This window comes from Clinocottus analis, unplaced genomic scaffold (assembly GCF_023055335.1).
Source record: "Clinocottus analis isolate CAN_PGR_092001 unplaced genomic scaffold, fCliAna1.0.p SCAF_35, whole genome shotgun sequence".
NCBI classification, from domain to species: Eukaryota; Metazoa; Chordata; class Actinopteri; order Perciformes; family Cottidae; genus Clinocottus; species Clinocottus analis.
Window position 1 is genome coordinate 230,332 of NW_027176098.1, and position 17,500 is coordinate 247,831.

Here is a 17,500-nt window from a genome sequence, read left to right on the forward strand (position 1 = left end):
CTCCCGCCCCCCTCCTCCTCCTCTCCTCCTCCTCTCCACCTCCACCCTCCATCCTCTCCATCCGCCCCTCCCAGACCTGTCGACAAATGAAACCGGAGACAGCGGCGGTCTCGCAGAGAGAGAGAGAGAGAGAGAGAGAGAGAGAGAGAGAGAGAGAGAGAGAGAGAGAGAGAGAGAGAGAGAGAGGCCTCCTGTGACCCCTAATAACATAAACCTAAAAAACCCAGCGACTCGCTCCTCTAATGTTCTGAGTTGGACAGAAGAAGAAGAAGAAGAAGAAGAAGTAGAAGAAGAAGAAGAAGAAGAAGAAGAAGAAGAAGAAGAAGAAGAAGAAGAAGAAGAAGAAGAAGAGTCCTGCGTTAGCGCACCGCGGCTGAAGGAACGTCTTCCTGACAAATCTCTCTCGGCCGTCTCGTCTCAAAAACAACTTCCTGCTCGTTGATGAGGACGAAAAATAAATTCTGACAGAATATTAAATTAAAGAGATTTTGTTTTACGCTCCATCGGCTCACTGAGCGGAGCAGCGAACAAACGACATGCTGAGCCGCCGGTTTTTACTGACGTCGGTGTTGTTTCGGGTCGTTTCGATGTCACCGTGGCGCTGATTTGCTGAATATCGTCAGTTGATTAAATCTGAGCTTTTAGGGGAAATTAAACTTCACAAATTCAGCATTCAGCTGAAGACAAGCAGCGTGATGGCGGCAATGGTTTCCCCGATTCTCCTTTCACCTCGATTTAGCATTTTTTCCAAAATTTTCTCCCATATTTCCACAATTTTTCCCAATTTCCCCCGATTTCCCCCCTATTTTTCTCATATTTTCCCCCATTTTTCTCATATTTTCCCCTATTTTTCCCTTATTTTTTCCACACATTTTCCCCCGTATTTTCGCCATGGATTTACATTCTGGTCGCCTCTCATTGGACGAGGCAGACGCCCTGACTGAGCGCGACTAATTTGCCATGCTAATGAGACGGCTCCGACAAACAGAGCCAGCTGGAGACCGAAGTAAATGATCCTGTCATCAGTCAAGAACACAAACACGGCTAACAGCTAATTAGCTTGCGGCAGTTTGCGGAGGTGACATTCTGTGTGATCTGCGGAAGAGGAGGAGGAGGAGGAGGAGGAGGAGGAAGAAGAGGAGGAGGAGGAGGAGAAGAAGAAGAAGAAGAGGAGGGAGGCAAAGAGAGGACGGAACTTGGTGATGAATCTTTTTTTGTCTGTTTTCCCAAACACACTCTTGTGGCAGGCTATGTAAAACACACACAGACACACACAGACACACACACACACACACACACACACACACACACACACAGACAGACAGACACAGACACACGCACACACACAGACATACACACACAGATAGACAGACACAAGCACACACACAGACATACATACACACACACACACACACACACACACACACACACACATACAGACAGACAGACAGACACACACACACACACAGACATACACACATGCACACACAGACACACAGAGACACACACACAGAAAGACAGACAGACATAGGCACACACACAGACACACACACACACACACATACAGACAGACAGACACACACACACACACAGACATACACACACGCACACACAGACACACAGAGACACACACACAGACACAAACACATGCACATACACAGACACACAAACAGACAGACACACACACACGTGTCCCCGTGTGGCTTTGTGCGGCGCGGTGAGCATAAAGATGAAGATGAAGACGAGGATGAGCCGTCAGGCTGAAGGGACAGAATATGCTAATGAGACAATCAGAGGTGAACCCCGCGGTGCTAAACAGCCAATCAGGCGCCGTCCCCGTGTGTGTCACCAGCCAGCAGGAGGCAGAATTAGCGCTGGTTAGCCGCCAGAGCCCCGCCGCGGCGCTGATTAGTCTTTTAGGCTGAAGAGGAGACAGGATGTAAAAAAAAAAAGAGAAAGAAAAGTCCCACCAGCGTGTGTGAGACTCTTCTGCGCCGCAGACAAAGGACTTTTCATGTCCCACAGGAAGCTAGCAAAGTTAGCCGCCTCGCGAAGGTGACGGAGGCACTAAAGTGAACAATGAGGACGTTTGCTATCGTTTATTTTCATACATGTATTTCTATGCTACAGTGGAGGCGGACTAATGACTTTACTGCAAATATAAAAGGTGTGAAACTTAAAATGTTCACGGTGTTTATTTGTATTTTGAAGCCTCCCATAATTAGCATGCATGAACATTACGTACATTAATAATCGGCTCATGACACTTTGTAAAGGATCCAGATGCCAACTGTACTTTACTCACCTGTTCAAAATGATATTAACCCTTCAGGGTTTAGGCCTTTTTCTGGATTTCACATCATTTCTTTAAAGGTACTTGCATACGAGCTCCATGCCCACGTGTTACATCAGAGATTGCAGAACAACCTCAGCTTACACAGCTTTACACTTGTCCTAAGGCACAAGTGTAAAGTGATATTACGGCTCTGAAGCTGGAAAATTGAAGCTCAATTCTTGAAATTCTTCATATGTCTTTGTAAAAACATAACTTTACTCATGCGGTCGAACTGATTTGGTGAAAAAATGGGACCTAAAAATGACTTCATCCTTCCGACAAAGCTTCATGGGGTGTGTGCAAATGAAACATTAATAAAACAACAGTTTTTGTTTTTAAACTAAATATTTATTATATAATTGAGTCAAAATATGTGCTATAGAAAAACAAACTATTCCCAATGTTTACACAATGTGCATGTTTCGGTTTCAGTGCCGTTTTTTTCAAGAACTGTAAGCTAGCAGTTGGTTTGCTAGCAGCAAACCTGCTAGTTTGCTGCATTTTTTGCCCTTCTAATGTTTTGTTTAACAGGTTTGAGACGCTGTGATTTCATATCTTTAGTTAACACAAGCTGAAGAGATTTTCTACGATATAAAATACGCTAGTAAATACCTCTCTTGTGAATTGTGAAGCTCTAACGCGGCTTCGAAAAAGGCGGTTGCTAACAAGTAGCTAGGAACCTAGCGACGCTAGCCCTCTAAACGTCTACTTACAGGCTTACAGATTGTAAATAAAGGGACTTAACAGCTTGAATGTTTAGGATTTGTCTGTTCTGGATCGTCAACAATATTCCCGTTGATAGCATGTCGTCTGTTTTGCGTTTTTTTCGCTCGCTATGCTAACGTTTTTTCTTTATCTTTGCTGCTTTCTATCTCTGCACGAGTCTATGCGTTGTGTGTGTGTGTGTGTGTGTGTGTGTGTGTGTGTGTGTGTGTTTTCTCTGCTCATTCCACCAAGTGTCAACCCAGGAGACTTTCATTCTACGACGTCTGCCATAAACTGATGTCATGATTACTTCTCTGCATTATTTAGGCCCTCGGGAATTTTTTTTTTTTTTCAGATGTCACCACTTCCCCGTTAATTAATCCTGCCTCATCTCGGTCCGTCTCCCTTTTTTTCTGCCTTTCGGCGTCTCGGCCTGTTTGTCATCTGGCGGGGCTATTTCTGTATTTATTTATTTTCTATCGGCACAAACACTTGCATCCATTCATTTGTAATCTAATAAAAAAAATAAAAAAAAATGGCAGCAAATCTGTATGTTCCTCTTGTGAGGAGGGAGGGCTGGATGACTTTGAGCACCAGATGCTGATGTTCCCCCAGAGTCGTTACTGTGATGGAGCCGATCCTTAACTGTCTCCAATAAAGACAGACACACACACACACACACACACACACACACACGCCCTCGCTCAGTGTGGAGGCAGGATTAACCTGCTGGTAGCGGAGTAAATCCAGCGCTGCCTCTGCCTCTCCCGTATCTGAGTCTGAGGAGGCCTGGTTATCCCTTCACACAAGCTCCCCTTGTTCAAAGGAGGCGGCCGCCGGGGATTAATGGCGTGTTAAAGGGGCGAGCGCGAGGGATTTGGACGCAGCTTGCGGTCAGGACGGGAGATTTACACGACCCCGCGCTCAATGAAGTGTGATTAGTTAGACATTTAACCCCCAACGCACACAGACAATGACAGACGGGATGTTATTCTATAAACCCAGAGGAGGGAAGGTGGGAAAGGACAACACCGCCGTGCTGCTGGTAGTAAATATATATTATATATATTATATATATATACACCCGACGGGCCTGGGAGGACAGCAGCAGGGCTATTGTCGCTGGATGAAGTGCGTCCACGGCCTGAAGCCAGTTGCCTGTTTGTATCTCGTCTTTTTACGTTTAAATTTTTATCATTTTCAACGTGATGTTTCTTCCATTGCTTCAGCATCTATTCAACGTGTCCTCATGCGACAGTTCTGCTGATACCCGCCCAAAGTTACTCCAAAGAAAGACTTAATTTAATTTAGAAAAAGATTAGGAATACACTTTGGTGGTTTGGCCTCTGGCCTCTAGACTTCCCAGAAACACATTTTCATTTATTTACTACATTTAATTTAGCTCAAACTTTTATCCAAAGTGACTGACAGTCAGTGCATTTAACCACAAGTACAAACTCAGAACAACAATCAAAACAGTACGATTTATTCAAGAAAGTTAAACTACAAAGTGATATACGTAAGCGCTACTAAAGCGCTGCTAACGTGCTACTAAGATGCTGCAAAAGTGCTACTAAGGTGCTGCTAAGGTGCTACTAAAGTGCTACTAAGATGCTACTAAACTGCTACTAAAGTGCTACGAAGGTGCTGCTAAAACGTCTCGACAGCGCAGTTTTTCTGGTTTTCTGGGACGATCACAGTGATCTCCTGAGTGAAAGTCCTGCGTTCTCATCCACCCTGACCTCCTCCCCTTGACTCACAAATTCAAACTGAATACACGGGTTGTAAACGCACAATTCCCGCGCATCCCGCCGCGTCTGCAACAGTGCATGACCGCCTGCGTCATCACGGGCGACGCCGCACAGGGGGAGGGCTCTTGTGAAGCTCTGACCGGAGGGCTGAGTGCATGCATGGATGTGAAAGTTAGTGATACAGTGAGGGAGAATGATATTAGAGCTTTGCAGATAAGTCAGTGTATTCGTATATGTGTGTGTGTGTGTGTGTGTGTGTGTGTGAGTGTGTGTGTGAGAGAGAAAGCGAGAGAGAGGAGGCAGGACTGGAACGGGAGATTAGGCGACACGTGTACAGGTGCTGATAGCTGGTCGGGATCAGTGCACCGAGCAAGATGTTAAAGCCGGGGGTTTCTTTTCCACCCGCTCCCCACCTCCACCCGCGTCGCCCTCCTTAATCCCCTTCACCCCCCCCCTCCCGATAAGCTCCCCCCTCCACCTCCACCTCCACCCTTCCTCCGCCTCATATACACACACACATCCAGCTTGCTACCCCTCAAAAATCCGCTCCCGTGCAATCTCCCCCGCGCATCAGCTGCCAAATGAAGTTCCTCTTTAGAAAAAAAAAAACAAAACAACTTGGCCGTCGTGTCGCCCGAGGCCGTGTGGTGGAGGCGGCGTGGCGGCGGCGGCGGCGGTGGCGGAGGCGGCGGCTGGCCCTCTCGTGCTGAAGCCAATAATCCGGCGCCGGGGCTTCAGGTGCGCGGAGCGGTGTGATTGACAGGCCTCGATATGAGGCCCCTCGCCTCACTTGACATTTGGGTTTCATAAGGTCTGGAACAAAAGGCAGGGGCAAAATAATCAGAGAGGGGCGCAGGCAAATAAATCTGTTTATTCCTCCCCCCTCCCTCCCTTTCTCCTCCCTCACCCGGGCGCCTCCACAAGCCCTCGGTTGGGGGTGGAGGGTGGAGGGCGAGGGCTTGATATTACCTTTTTTTCTGGCGCCTGAGTGGATTCACGCAGTCGACAGCGGGTCACTTTAGGCCCCCGTGCTTACCGGAGATATTAGTTTGTATGTGCGGGAGATGGAGGTGTGTGTTTGAATGGCTGAGGCGATGTGTGTGTACACACCGTGTGTGTGAGTGTGTGTGTGTGTGTGTTGGGGGGGAGAGACAGAGACAACAGGGAAGACAGAGAGACGGAAGTAGATGGGAGTTGTGGGGGTCAAATGGTGGATAACCGGAGACGTAACCATGTCTTTGTGTCTTTGTGTCTTTGTGTCTTTGCGTCTTTGTGTCTTTGCTGCTGAGATCAAATCGCCAGATTGTTGAAGGCAGACTTCTTGACAACCGGAGAAATATCTCAAACTAACTCACACAGAAACCACAGAGGCTTAACAACAGCACTTCAAGTACGATGGAGACGATACGTGCTGACCCTTTAACCTTTTGGAAACCACGAAAATCCTCCCACGCCCATTTTAATACCCGGCATGCCCCATTCAGACAATCTTTTGGCATAAAATATGTAATTTTTCTATTTTTTAAACGGAACAACACAGTTTTTTGACTGAAACTTCTTCCTAAAAGGACAAGACTTTGTTTTATTGTGATTTTTGTTGCAGATTCTGATTCTTTAGGTCCTAATCTTTCCATAAAGGTGTCTTATTGACGCTCCAGGAGGCATTTTTGGGGAATCTGGCTCATGCTGGATGTTCAGTTACGATCAAAATAGCTTTTTAAAAGTTTTTTTTTGCAGATATACATTTCTCCCAAGACTTTGCTGAACAAATACATACAGACCTTAAACTAAGCATTTATAATTAGATTAGATTTGATAGTCCTTTATTCGTCCCTCAGTGGGGAAACTCGCAGGGTTACAGCAGCGAACACAAAGTATAGAGACATTAAACAGTAAAACAGTAACAAAATGCACTATGACAATAAAATTATGATTCAAAAGTTAAATAAAGATGAAAATAAAGATAAAGATCTGTTTCACATCCAGAGGAGGACACACTGTTGGACAGTTTTAATTGGCCATTAAATAAAAACACGAGACACCAAAGTTCACTTTTACCTGTGAGCATGTAGAAAAAAACATACACACAAAAAAACACTCATAAATCAACAGATAGTTTCCAGATTAATCCCCGTGACATGCAGCTCGAGCCCCCCACGTGGGCAGTCTGCATTGAAGCGCATCCCGACGCTTCTGATTGGACGACGCGTCGATGATTGGCACGAGGATGGAACGCGAGTGCGCGCGCTCACGCGTCGCCATTGGTCGTCCGTTAATGGCCGCTCCTCCCTCAGACCGCACGCGACTGGGGCGGGGATGAGGGCGGGAGGGGGAGGGGCAGGTGAAGGGGGGAGTTGTAGTTCTTCGCAGCAGACGTACATCTGTAGTGCTCATTATCCACTAAATGTGAATTAAACTACACGTCCCGACGTCGCCCCGCGGGCTCCCCTCCGCCCCCCCATAACTGTTGTGACTAATGTAATTGCTCGCGAGGAAACCGGGTTGCTCGTGAACGTGTCTACGCAGCGCGCGCGGCAGGGCAGCTCCAGAGAGGTGGTCGCCCCCCTTCTACCCCCCACACGGTGCCGTCACGAGGACGAGAACGTTAACGGAGCTGCTTTTTTTTATTATTCCTGTAAAGGGGAAAGGAACCGGAGCGCCGCGTGACGACGGACGGGAGACACTGTGGAAGAGAGAAGAAGAAGAAGAAGAAGAAGAAGAAGAAGAAGAAGCCGAGACGCGGACACGAGCAAGGTCATGACGTGTCAAAAGTGTAGAATCTAAAGGAAATGGAGGGATTGCGTTGTTAGTTCAGAGTGAGAATGTTCGGCTCTGTGCGCAGAGAAGATCTTTGGAGAGGACGGAGACAACTCCAGCTGTGAATGTCACGCAGAGTACACACTTTTTCTCTTTCTTTTTGCTGCTCCACTGTATCTCAGCAGAGGATGTTTCCGCACCTGAAAGCCCGCGAAGCGGCAACTGACTGACCCTTTCTTCTTCTTTTTCTCTTTTTTTTTTACGCACGGAGAGAGAGAAAGAGAGAGAGAGAGAGAGAGAGTGATATCCGTGGCCGCACGTTTTTGTTTCCCGTGTTTATGTGGATCCACTTTGCGCTCCATCTTTAAATGATTCGAGACCTGAGCAAGATGTACCCCCCGGCGCGACATCCGGTGAGTAGATAGAGAGAAAGAGAAAGGAAAAGAGAGAGAGAGAGAGAGAGAGAGAGAGAGAGAGAGAGAGAGAGAGAGAGAGAGAGAGAGAGAGAGAGAGAGAAAACACATCCGCGCGCCTGACGCGTAATCAGTTTACATCCAAGTTCCCGTGCCACTGCGCGCATCGCAAGGACAATTACGCACATTGTCAAACTGCTACAGCTGTGTGTGTGTGTGTGTGTGTGTGTGTGTGTGTGTGTGTGTGTGTGTGTGTGTGTGTGTGTGTGTGTGTGTGTACGTGTCTGTGAGTGTGCGTGGGTTAACGTGTAAAGAGACTGAGGGAAACCGAAAGGCCATCTCTGTATCACAGAGGCTTATTGTCATCTACAGTCTTGCCTGTCTGTGTGTGTGTGTCTGTGTGTGTGTGTGTCACACTGAACTTTGGTAGCTCAGTTTTTATCCTCTGCCCCTCCCCCTCCTCCCCCTTCACCTTTGCCTTGGGGTTGAGGCCCCGCCCCCTCCACCACCAGCCGGGACAGCAGCTAAAGTTCACTGTCAGCGAGTCCTGCGACCGGATCAAGGAGGAGTTCCACTTCCTGCAGGCCCAGTATCACAGGTGAGAGTCCGGCGGGAACACACCTGCCCATCGGCTGAACACTCGAGACAAACGTCCAAGCGACCGCCCGGACCTGAAGAGCGACGACCAGTTGTTCTGCGCTCTGCTGAGAGTGGCAACAGTTAGTATTTGGCATTTCAACAGGATAACTTGAGAAAATAACACATAGATTGTTTGATAATGTAAAGGATGATCTGTTGGAGCCTTAGTCCATATCAAAAACTGTCAGAGGTGCGGATTCGAGTCATGTGACTCGAGTCCGCACCTCTGATAGTTTATGATATCAACTAAGGCTCCAACTAACCGTCCTTTTCATTCTCAAAACAATCAAAGTATTATTTTCTCAAGTTATCCCGTGTTGCAAATTTCATGACCTTTAGACTCGACTCGACTTCATTTCAAGTCCAAGTCTTTACTTGGACTTAAAATCAGTTCATACTTTCCCCCAAAAGCCAGATATGACAAAGCATGTCACGCATAAATTCATTCTATTATGTTTATTTTAGTCAATATGACTTGTTCAGGACTCAAACTCTTCAAGTCTTGACTTGGGACTTGACCTGAGTTTTACTGGGCCTGACTTTGGACATAACTTGGGAATTGCCAGTCGGGACTTGGGACTTGTCTTGGGACTTAACTTGAGTCTTGTCTTGGGACTTGTCTCGGGTCTTGTCTTGGGACTTGTCTCGGGTCTTGTCTTGGGACTTGTCTTGGGTCTTGTCTTGGGACTTGTCTCTGGTCTTGTCTTGGGACTTGTCTCGGGTCTTGTCTTGGGACTTGTCTCGGGTCTTGTCTTGGGACTTCCCTGTCTTGACTCTGGACTTGCACTCAGATTGTTTTCAAGTCTGGACTTGTGACTTGACTCGGAGGACTTGTGACATGCGAAACAGTGACCTGGTCGTCACCCCGCGGTCCACTGGAACCTCCAGATCTCGTGAGTTGGAGAGCTTCCTGTGATGTGGACCGCCAGGTAGACTTCACATGGTGAGAGCAGGAAGGTGTCGGGGGGAAAGTCATGATGCAACTTCATGAAATACGAGACGGCAGCAGATCTTTGAGCGAGAAGCAAAACATTCAGAGTTTGATATTGACATTCATCTGGAGACCCCATGAAACGACCCTCGTTTGACCTCCTCATACCCCAGTCAGACCCTTTATACCCCCACCAGACCCCTCATACCCCCGTCAGACCACTCATACCCCCGTCAGACCCCTTCATACCCCCATCAGACCCTTCATACTCCCGTCAGACCCTCATACCTCCATCAGACCCCTCATACCTCCATCAGACCCCTCATACCCACGTCAGACCCCTCATACTCCCGGCAGACCCCTTCATACCCCCATCAGACCCTTCATACCCCCGTCAGACCCCTCATGCCCTCACCAGACCCCTCATACACCCGACAGACCCCTCATGCCTCCATCAGACCCTTCATACCTCCATCAGACCCCTCATATCTCCATCAAACCCCTTCATACCACCATCAGACCCCCATCAGACCCCTTCATACCCCCGTCAGACCTCTTCATACCCCTGTCAGACACCTCATACCCCTGTCAGACCCCTCATACCCTCCTCAGACCCCTTCATACCCCTGTCAGACCCCTCATACCTCCATCATACCCCCTCAGACCCCTCATTCCCCCCTCAGAGCCAACACGCCGCTGCTTCAGTCCTCAGGTGTGACTAACCACAGGTAAACTCCATCATCCTTGGTATGCACGTCTCTCCCTGCAGACCCAAGTGGTGTGAAATGCTTTTTTCATCCGACATGATGAAGTGTGAAATACATTGCCTGGAGGGGCAGAACCATAAGCGCGATGCCAATGCATAATAATCACCCCCACCTCCCCACCTCCTCCCCTCCCCCTCCACCCCCACCCCCCCACACCTGTAATTATTGCCCAATCACCCGGTGAGATGAACCGGCGGTCCAGAGTTTTAAAACATCTGGAGGAGCTTATTGACGTTGGTATCGCGGGAAAAAATACAAATAAATGTCTCTGACTTTCTGTCAGCTGCGTGTTTACACACCCAACTGCATCTTCATCATCATCATCATCATCATCATCACGCAGTTACTTAGTCCCCCTGTTTTTTTGTGTTTGTTTTTCAATACCATTTGATCCTTTTTTCATGTGTTTGATCGCAATGTATTCACTGCCTTCATTGTTTTTAATTTACTGGCATTTAAGATACTTTTCTTCTCTTCTTCTGCTCAAAAAAATGAAGTTGTCATGATTCTCACGTCTCCAGGGATGAAATCAACGTTTTAATCTCTCCGCGCCCCCAAAATCCTGTCGCTCTGTTCTCATAATGTACATTTGGGTCTCGAACAGACGTTCACGTCCCGACTTCAGGGCGTAAAAGCTCAAACTCAACAAGGCGACAGAGGAAAGAGTTAAAGCTTTCTGCGTAACCGCGGCGGTTAAACGCTCGTTACACGGACGTCCCTGTGTTGTTGTTTTTTTTGTCGAGCGCTGCAGTTTTCGGGCGTCCGTGGGGGCCGGTTATTGATCCGTTAATTACTGCTGAGCAAAGCGTCTGCAGGGACCCGAGCAGCAACGCTTTGCTGCTTTTTTTTCCTTCTTCTTCTTCTTCATGCACTCCAAAAGTTTCGGAAATGTAAATTCAAAGATGTGGTCACTTTTCCTCTCGCTGCTCTCGGAGCCCAACGCGACACATTGAACCAGCGCACAATTATAATAAAGGTGTAACCTTCAGTGTGTAATGTAGAATATATACAGACACATATGTGTTGTTGAATATTTATTACATTACAATTTGTAAATGGATTTAATGCACATTTGAGAACCGCTGCTCGAGGTGACAGCTTGTGTTTTCCTTCTTTTTTTTTTACAAAGTCATAGTTTGTGCAAAGTATGATTCATGTCACAGGGTTTTCTACGGCCATTGAAAACCTGAAAAAGCCATGGTATGGTATTTCAAGGCCTTGAAAATTCATTAAAAATCCCCAAAAGTGGTGTAAATGTGTTATATTCATGTGTTCATGACATACAGGCATCTATATAAATGTTTATTCTTTTAATCAAACTATTGTCTCTCATTCATTTGAGTCATTTAAGGTTTACTGTATGCTTTGAATCCTCATTGTTAGTTTAAATACTACATTTTATCACTTTGTACTGTTTACACACACATTTCACACCATGTTTGCTCATGAAAATGTGGTTAAATTCATTAATACTTTGGTCAACATGTGTATAAACTGTGTGTCCGAGTATCTTTCTTGATGTAAATGAACGTGATGTTTCTTTCTCGCCCCGCAGTCTGAAAATGGAGTGTGAGAAACTGGCCAGTGAGAAAACGGAGATGCAGAGACACTATGTCATGGTGAGTGTGTGTGTGTGTGTGTGTGTGTGTGTGTTTAGAGCAACAGGATTGATGGAGCTTCCTCTGATCTTTGTGTTTAATGTGTTGTAGTACTACGAGATGTCGTACGGACTCAACATCGAGATGCACAAACAGGTAGGAAACCTTTATTCATTCAAACGCTTGTTTAGTTTTTTTTCTTGGACATTCAACAGGATGTAAAGTGATGTCACAGAAGTGATGTCACAGAAGTGATGTCACAGAAGTGATGTCACAGAAGTGATGTCACAGAAGTGATGTCACAAACATTCTGGTCTTTTATCTTATTTCTTTTTACTTTTTTTTCTTAAATTAACGCTCTTACATAAACGTTTCTTGTACATATTTAAACGTGACATTTATGAAAACTAATTATCTTAATGTCAGTAATCAAGCGGCGCAATTTCATGCTGAAATCTACTATTTCTATTTAATGTTTATACCTGTCGTGTTTTTACAAAAACATCTTTAAAGGTCGTTTCCTCTTCAGCTTCTCTACGTGATGTTGTGTTCATACATCACATCCTGAGCTACACAACATGTTGTGTTCATACATCACATCCTGAGCTACACAACATGTTGTGTTCATACATCACATCCTGAGCTACACAACATGTTGTGTTCATACATCACATCCTGAGCTACACAACATGTTGTGTTCATAAAAACATGGCGGCATTGGGTTTGTTCCCCTGTTTCATGGAGCGATAGGAGGACACATCTAAAATGTGAAAACCTTTCTCTCTCATACGTCAACATGACTTCTCCTTTCTTTTTGTTGCTAATATGCAAATCAGCACATATGACATCACACCTCATTTGCATGTTTAAACATTACATTTTCACAAAAACCTGTGATACAATAAGTTGTTGTCTTAATGTAAGTAATCCACAGGGGAAGTTGTGTGGTGATATATGTTAGTTATTGTTTTTACCCTCTTCACCTTAAATAGACTTTTTAAATCAAATATATGCAAAAAAACTATTTACAGATTGCGCAATACATCTGATTCCAATATATTGTGCTTTTCATACACAATTTGTGCGTTCATATTTGACTTGTGCTTTACAAGGTGAGACGTTTCTGTCTTCCCACACACACACACACACACACACACACACACACACACACACACACACACACACGGAGTAACCGGGTGAAAAGTGCAACACACAGAATGTTTGTTCTTTTTTTCATCCCGAGTGTTTGAAGAATCTTTGAAGGTTCTGGAAATACCTTCAGCACAGCGGCCGGATTTATCAAACAACCTCCTGGTTTGTTCTTTTATTTTTTATTTTCAAAGATCGGCGGGTAATTATTTTGGGGGGAAACTGGCTGCTCGGATGTGACTTGAATGTAAGAAAGAAGAAGAAGAAACACAGAAACAAAAGTGTTTCATAATGGAAATAAGATGTACGAGGACAAAACAACTAAAAACAGTAATAGCAATTTGTTATAAACGGTAATAGTAATTTTATAAAAAACGATAATAGTATTTTGGTAAAAAACGGTAATATTAATTTGGTAAGAAGCGGTAATAGTAATTCCACGCGTGAATAAAGATTTCATGGGCTTAATTGAAGGATAAATATGGCCGTAGAGGAGTGTAGTGAAGGAGGATCTGCTCTTTAACATCCTTTACATCACACAGACGCTCATTACCATGAATGTCTGTTAACTGCACACGAGCTGCCAGGCTGAATGGTGTATGTGTGTGTGTGTGTGTGGGTGTGGGTGTGGGTGTAAGTGATAAATGCCGGCCTTTGTCGTTGTGTTCCTGTGTCTCTATACGGTGTGTTTACTGTGTTGCAGTGAAGCTGTATACCAGCTGTATGTACATTATAGCGGACATGTTTGCTCACTGTAGTGTGTGCGCACGCTGTGATTGTTTGTCTTGTTGTGTGTGTGTGTGTGTGCACCGTACGTGTATTTGTGCTCATCGTGTGTTCATATATTGGAAGACATTTTTCCTGTGTGTGTGTGTGTGTGTGTGTGTGTTAGTTGGTCTTTGTGTGCATTTCTGTTGCGGTGTGTGTGAATGTGGCACACACGTGCAGCCTTTTACTGGCACACTAATCAGACTTGTGTGATGATATATAAAGGGTGTCTGCTTTAAATCCGGCTGTGTGTGTCTGTATGTGTGCGGGTGTGTGTGTGTTTGTGTGGGTGTGTGTGTGTGTGTGTGTTTATTGGGGCAAAGAGGGAAACAAATATAAAAGAGGTAAAATGTGGCCGGTGGTTCCTTGTGCTGCCCAATGATCTCTGTCAGGAAGCAGTTTTGTGTGTGTTTGTCTGTCTGTATGTGTGTGTGTGTGTGTGTGTGTGTGTGTGTGTGTGTGTGCGCACAAGGAATGGAAGCATCGGAGTTCGATGTGCAGGCTGTGTCTCTGATACGCGCTATGCAGCGACGATGTGCGTGGCTCGTTGAGTGGACGCCGAGAATGAAAAGTGGTGTGTGTGTGTGTGTGTGTGTGTGTGTGTCTGTCTGTGTGTGCGTGTGCAGTAGCTTCAGTCCCATTAAGGCAGTCGACCCCCGCCGCCAAGCCCATCACTAATATTGCTTGCTTAGCATTTTCTGAGGGTAATAGGCCGCATTGATTTATTTTTTTTGGCTCTTCCCCGCCTTATTTACACAGGAGGGCCCCGCTGCCCCTCGTTAAGGACGAAATTGACTCCTAGATGGAGGAGGGGGGGACGGGAGGGTCCGAGAGCAGCGAGAGGACAGTTAATCAATTGCAAATTAGCGAAGCCGAAAGAGAAATGAAGCAAGCGAGGGCACAGGGAGGGAGGAGGAGGAGGAGAGGAAGTAATGAGACGTTTTGATGCAGAAGACTGGCAGCGTTTTCAACGAGGACTGACAACTCGTTAAACAGCGGCGAGGAGCGCGAGTTCTCTTTTTTTTTACGTTTTTTCTCTTTCATTTAGAGGATTTCAGTCACGTAATGCGCTCAGTAAATGCATTCAGAAGACTGAAGCATGTCTGAGCCATTTTTTTTTTGGAATTGCAGAAACAAAATACAGACGAGCGATTATTTTCTGATGGGAGGGTTTCAAATAAAAAAATATTTCGCATAAAGATCTTTTCGATGATATTCAGATTGAGGTTTTAACTTCTGTGGATAACGTTTGTGTGAAGCCACGATGACATGTGGAATGTAGTTTGACACTTTGCTAAATGCACTTGAAAGAAAAAAATGAAGCTAAATTCTTATGCTAAGCTAAGCTAGTTTAGTTCAAAGACATGGGAGCTCATGGGTCGGGAGTATCGCCTTTTTTCCAACTGGTGGAAAGGACACAAAGAAATGATCAGGAAACTATCTTTTATGTTGCAAAGTATGCTGCTAGCATGTCGCACGTTAGCATGTAGCACTCTAGCATGTAGCATGCTAGCGGCATAATTTACATGAAGCACTAACTCTGCAGTCTGTAGTCTGTGAAGCTCCTTTTCTCTTTATCCTCCTTACATAGCTAGTTTTGTCTTTCCAACACATACACACACACACATGCTAAGCTAAGCTAGTTTAGTACAAAGACATAGGTGCTCATTGAGTATCGGGAATGTCGCCTTTGTTCCGACTGGTGGAAAGGACACACAAAAAATCAACAGGAAGTGATCTTTTATGTTGCAAATAATGCTGCTAGCATGTAGCATGTTAGCAGCGTAATTTACATAGAGAACTAACTCTGCAGTCTGTAGTCTGTGAAGCGCTTTTTCTCTTTATCCTCCCTACCTATCTAGCTTTGTCTTTCCAACACACACACACACACACACACACACACACACATACTAACACACACACACACACATACTAACACACACACCCACACTCAGTCACAGGGGAATACAGCCTTTAAAAGGCGGGGTCCATTAGGTGGATTAGCTGGTGGTGAAAAGTGGTGCTGATGTGGCGCTTACAAAGCACCACAGGGGAGATGGACATCTGATCTACTATCTGACCCCATCTGACTCCGGAGCTCCGCCTGCTCTCATTTCCTCGTCGTTCCGAGTATTTGAGGCTGTTTTTATTGGCGGTGGGGAGAAACGGGGCAACATCTTTGGAGATAAGTAGCTATTGCCGGGTGTGTTTTCTCTTGTGTGTGCTGCGCTAGCTACAAGCTAGCACGTAGCTGCATGTCCAGTGGCAAACAGCCCTCATTTTACTGTCCATACAAGTCAGGCGGTTCGTGCATCTTGTTGATCCGATCACAAGAGGCCAAAACCATGTGATAAGTTCGATGTTGCATAGGCGCTGATCCCGCCCCCTTGAGGAAGGTTTTCTCCTGGCGACTCGCACAGCGTAAGGGGAGGTGAGGGGGTCAAAGATAAATTCAGCGCAAACGATCTCGCCTCCGAGGTTGTGGGGGCTTTATGTGACCGCAGAGTCCTCTAATCTGGCAATAAGCTCCCCGGATCGACCCGGAGTTTGAGTCCTCACCTCAGAGGACTCTCTCTCTCTCTCTCTCTCTCTCTCTCTCTCTCTCTCTCTCTCTCTCTCTCTCTCTCTCTCTCTCTCTCTCTCTGTCGCTCTTTCTCTCTCTCTCTCTCTCTCTCTCTCTCTCCGTTTCTCGTTATTCATCGGCTGTCGAGGCGGTGACGGGGTCGAAGTCCAGAGGCGCGCTCGCTCGCTGCAGAGCAACACAAAATCTCTCGTTTTTTTACACAAACCACAGGACACCTGCTCTTTTTTTTTTTTTTTTTTTTTGTATGAAAAATAATAAATGAAAGAGGAGTTCTGCTTTTTTCCGCTTCGGTCTCTGTATGAACAGACGTGTTTGGCCAACACGGGCTGACATCCCCTGCGCTCTGGCCGACAGTCACGATGGTCTGGCATTGATGTAAAATGTCACCTGGAATTGGTTGTTGTTGCCTCGCAGGGAAAAAAGAAATAAAAAAAATAAAAAAAGCATCTCCGTTTTCCTTTTTCTGCTCCGACGCGTTTGTTTTCTTTTCCTGTGCCAACCGTCGTCTCCGGTTCACCGCTCCAGAACCAATCGATCGCTGGTTCAGCTCGTCGGCTGTAGTTGTTAGTGGAGATCTGCATATTTACTTTATGCAGCTTTAGAGGCCTTATTTATTTTCTTTTGAAACAAAAATATTCTGGTTTTTGCATGTTTTACCACCAGATTCATTGGTTATGCACTAAACTATATGTTCGGTCCATTGAAAACCTGGTAAAACACAGAGATAATGTATTAATTATCACAGAGGACTAAGAAAACCAGTAAATACCGATATGCTTGTGACTCATTTCACTTAACTCTTTGAGTCAATTAAAATGAGGATCCATTAATATCAGGTCACAAGAGAAAAATCAAGAAAAACATATTGTATAAATCCAAAAAACAACATGTTATGTATCAAATAAATCATAAAAATCAGGGCTACAATATTCTAATCCCCATGTACAACTCTAAACACAACTCAAACAATAAATAGGATTAGCGGTTAGTGTGAGGGCTTAAAGGGCGACACAGTAAATCTACTGTTCAACAGATTTGAACTCTATATTACAACTATTTCCACATTAAAACCATTGATCAGTCGTTTAACGTGATGTGACCGC

At 45.4% G+C, this 17,500-nt stretch overlaps 1 protein-coding gene across 1 annotated transcript in view; it reads left to right on the forward strand.

Moving 5' to 3' along the window:
• Positions 1-7,836: 7,836 nt before the first annotated feature.
• The window catches only part of LOC137799407 (TLE family member 5-like), a 17,668-nt gene continuing 8,004 nt past the window's right edge, over positions 7,837-17,500 (forward strand). The window contains exons 1-4 of the mRNA XM_068596198.1: positions 7,837-7,961; positions 8,474-8,559; positions 11,854-11,917; positions 12,008-12,052. Coding sequence (XP_068452299.1) covers positions 7,917-7,961; positions 8,474-8,559; positions 11,854-11,917; positions 12,008-12,052 — 240 coding nt within the window. The 5' untranslated portion in view covers positions 7,837-7,916. The remainder of the gene's footprint in view (positions 7,962-8,473; positions 8,560-11,853; positions 11,918-12,007; positions 12,053-17,500) is intronic.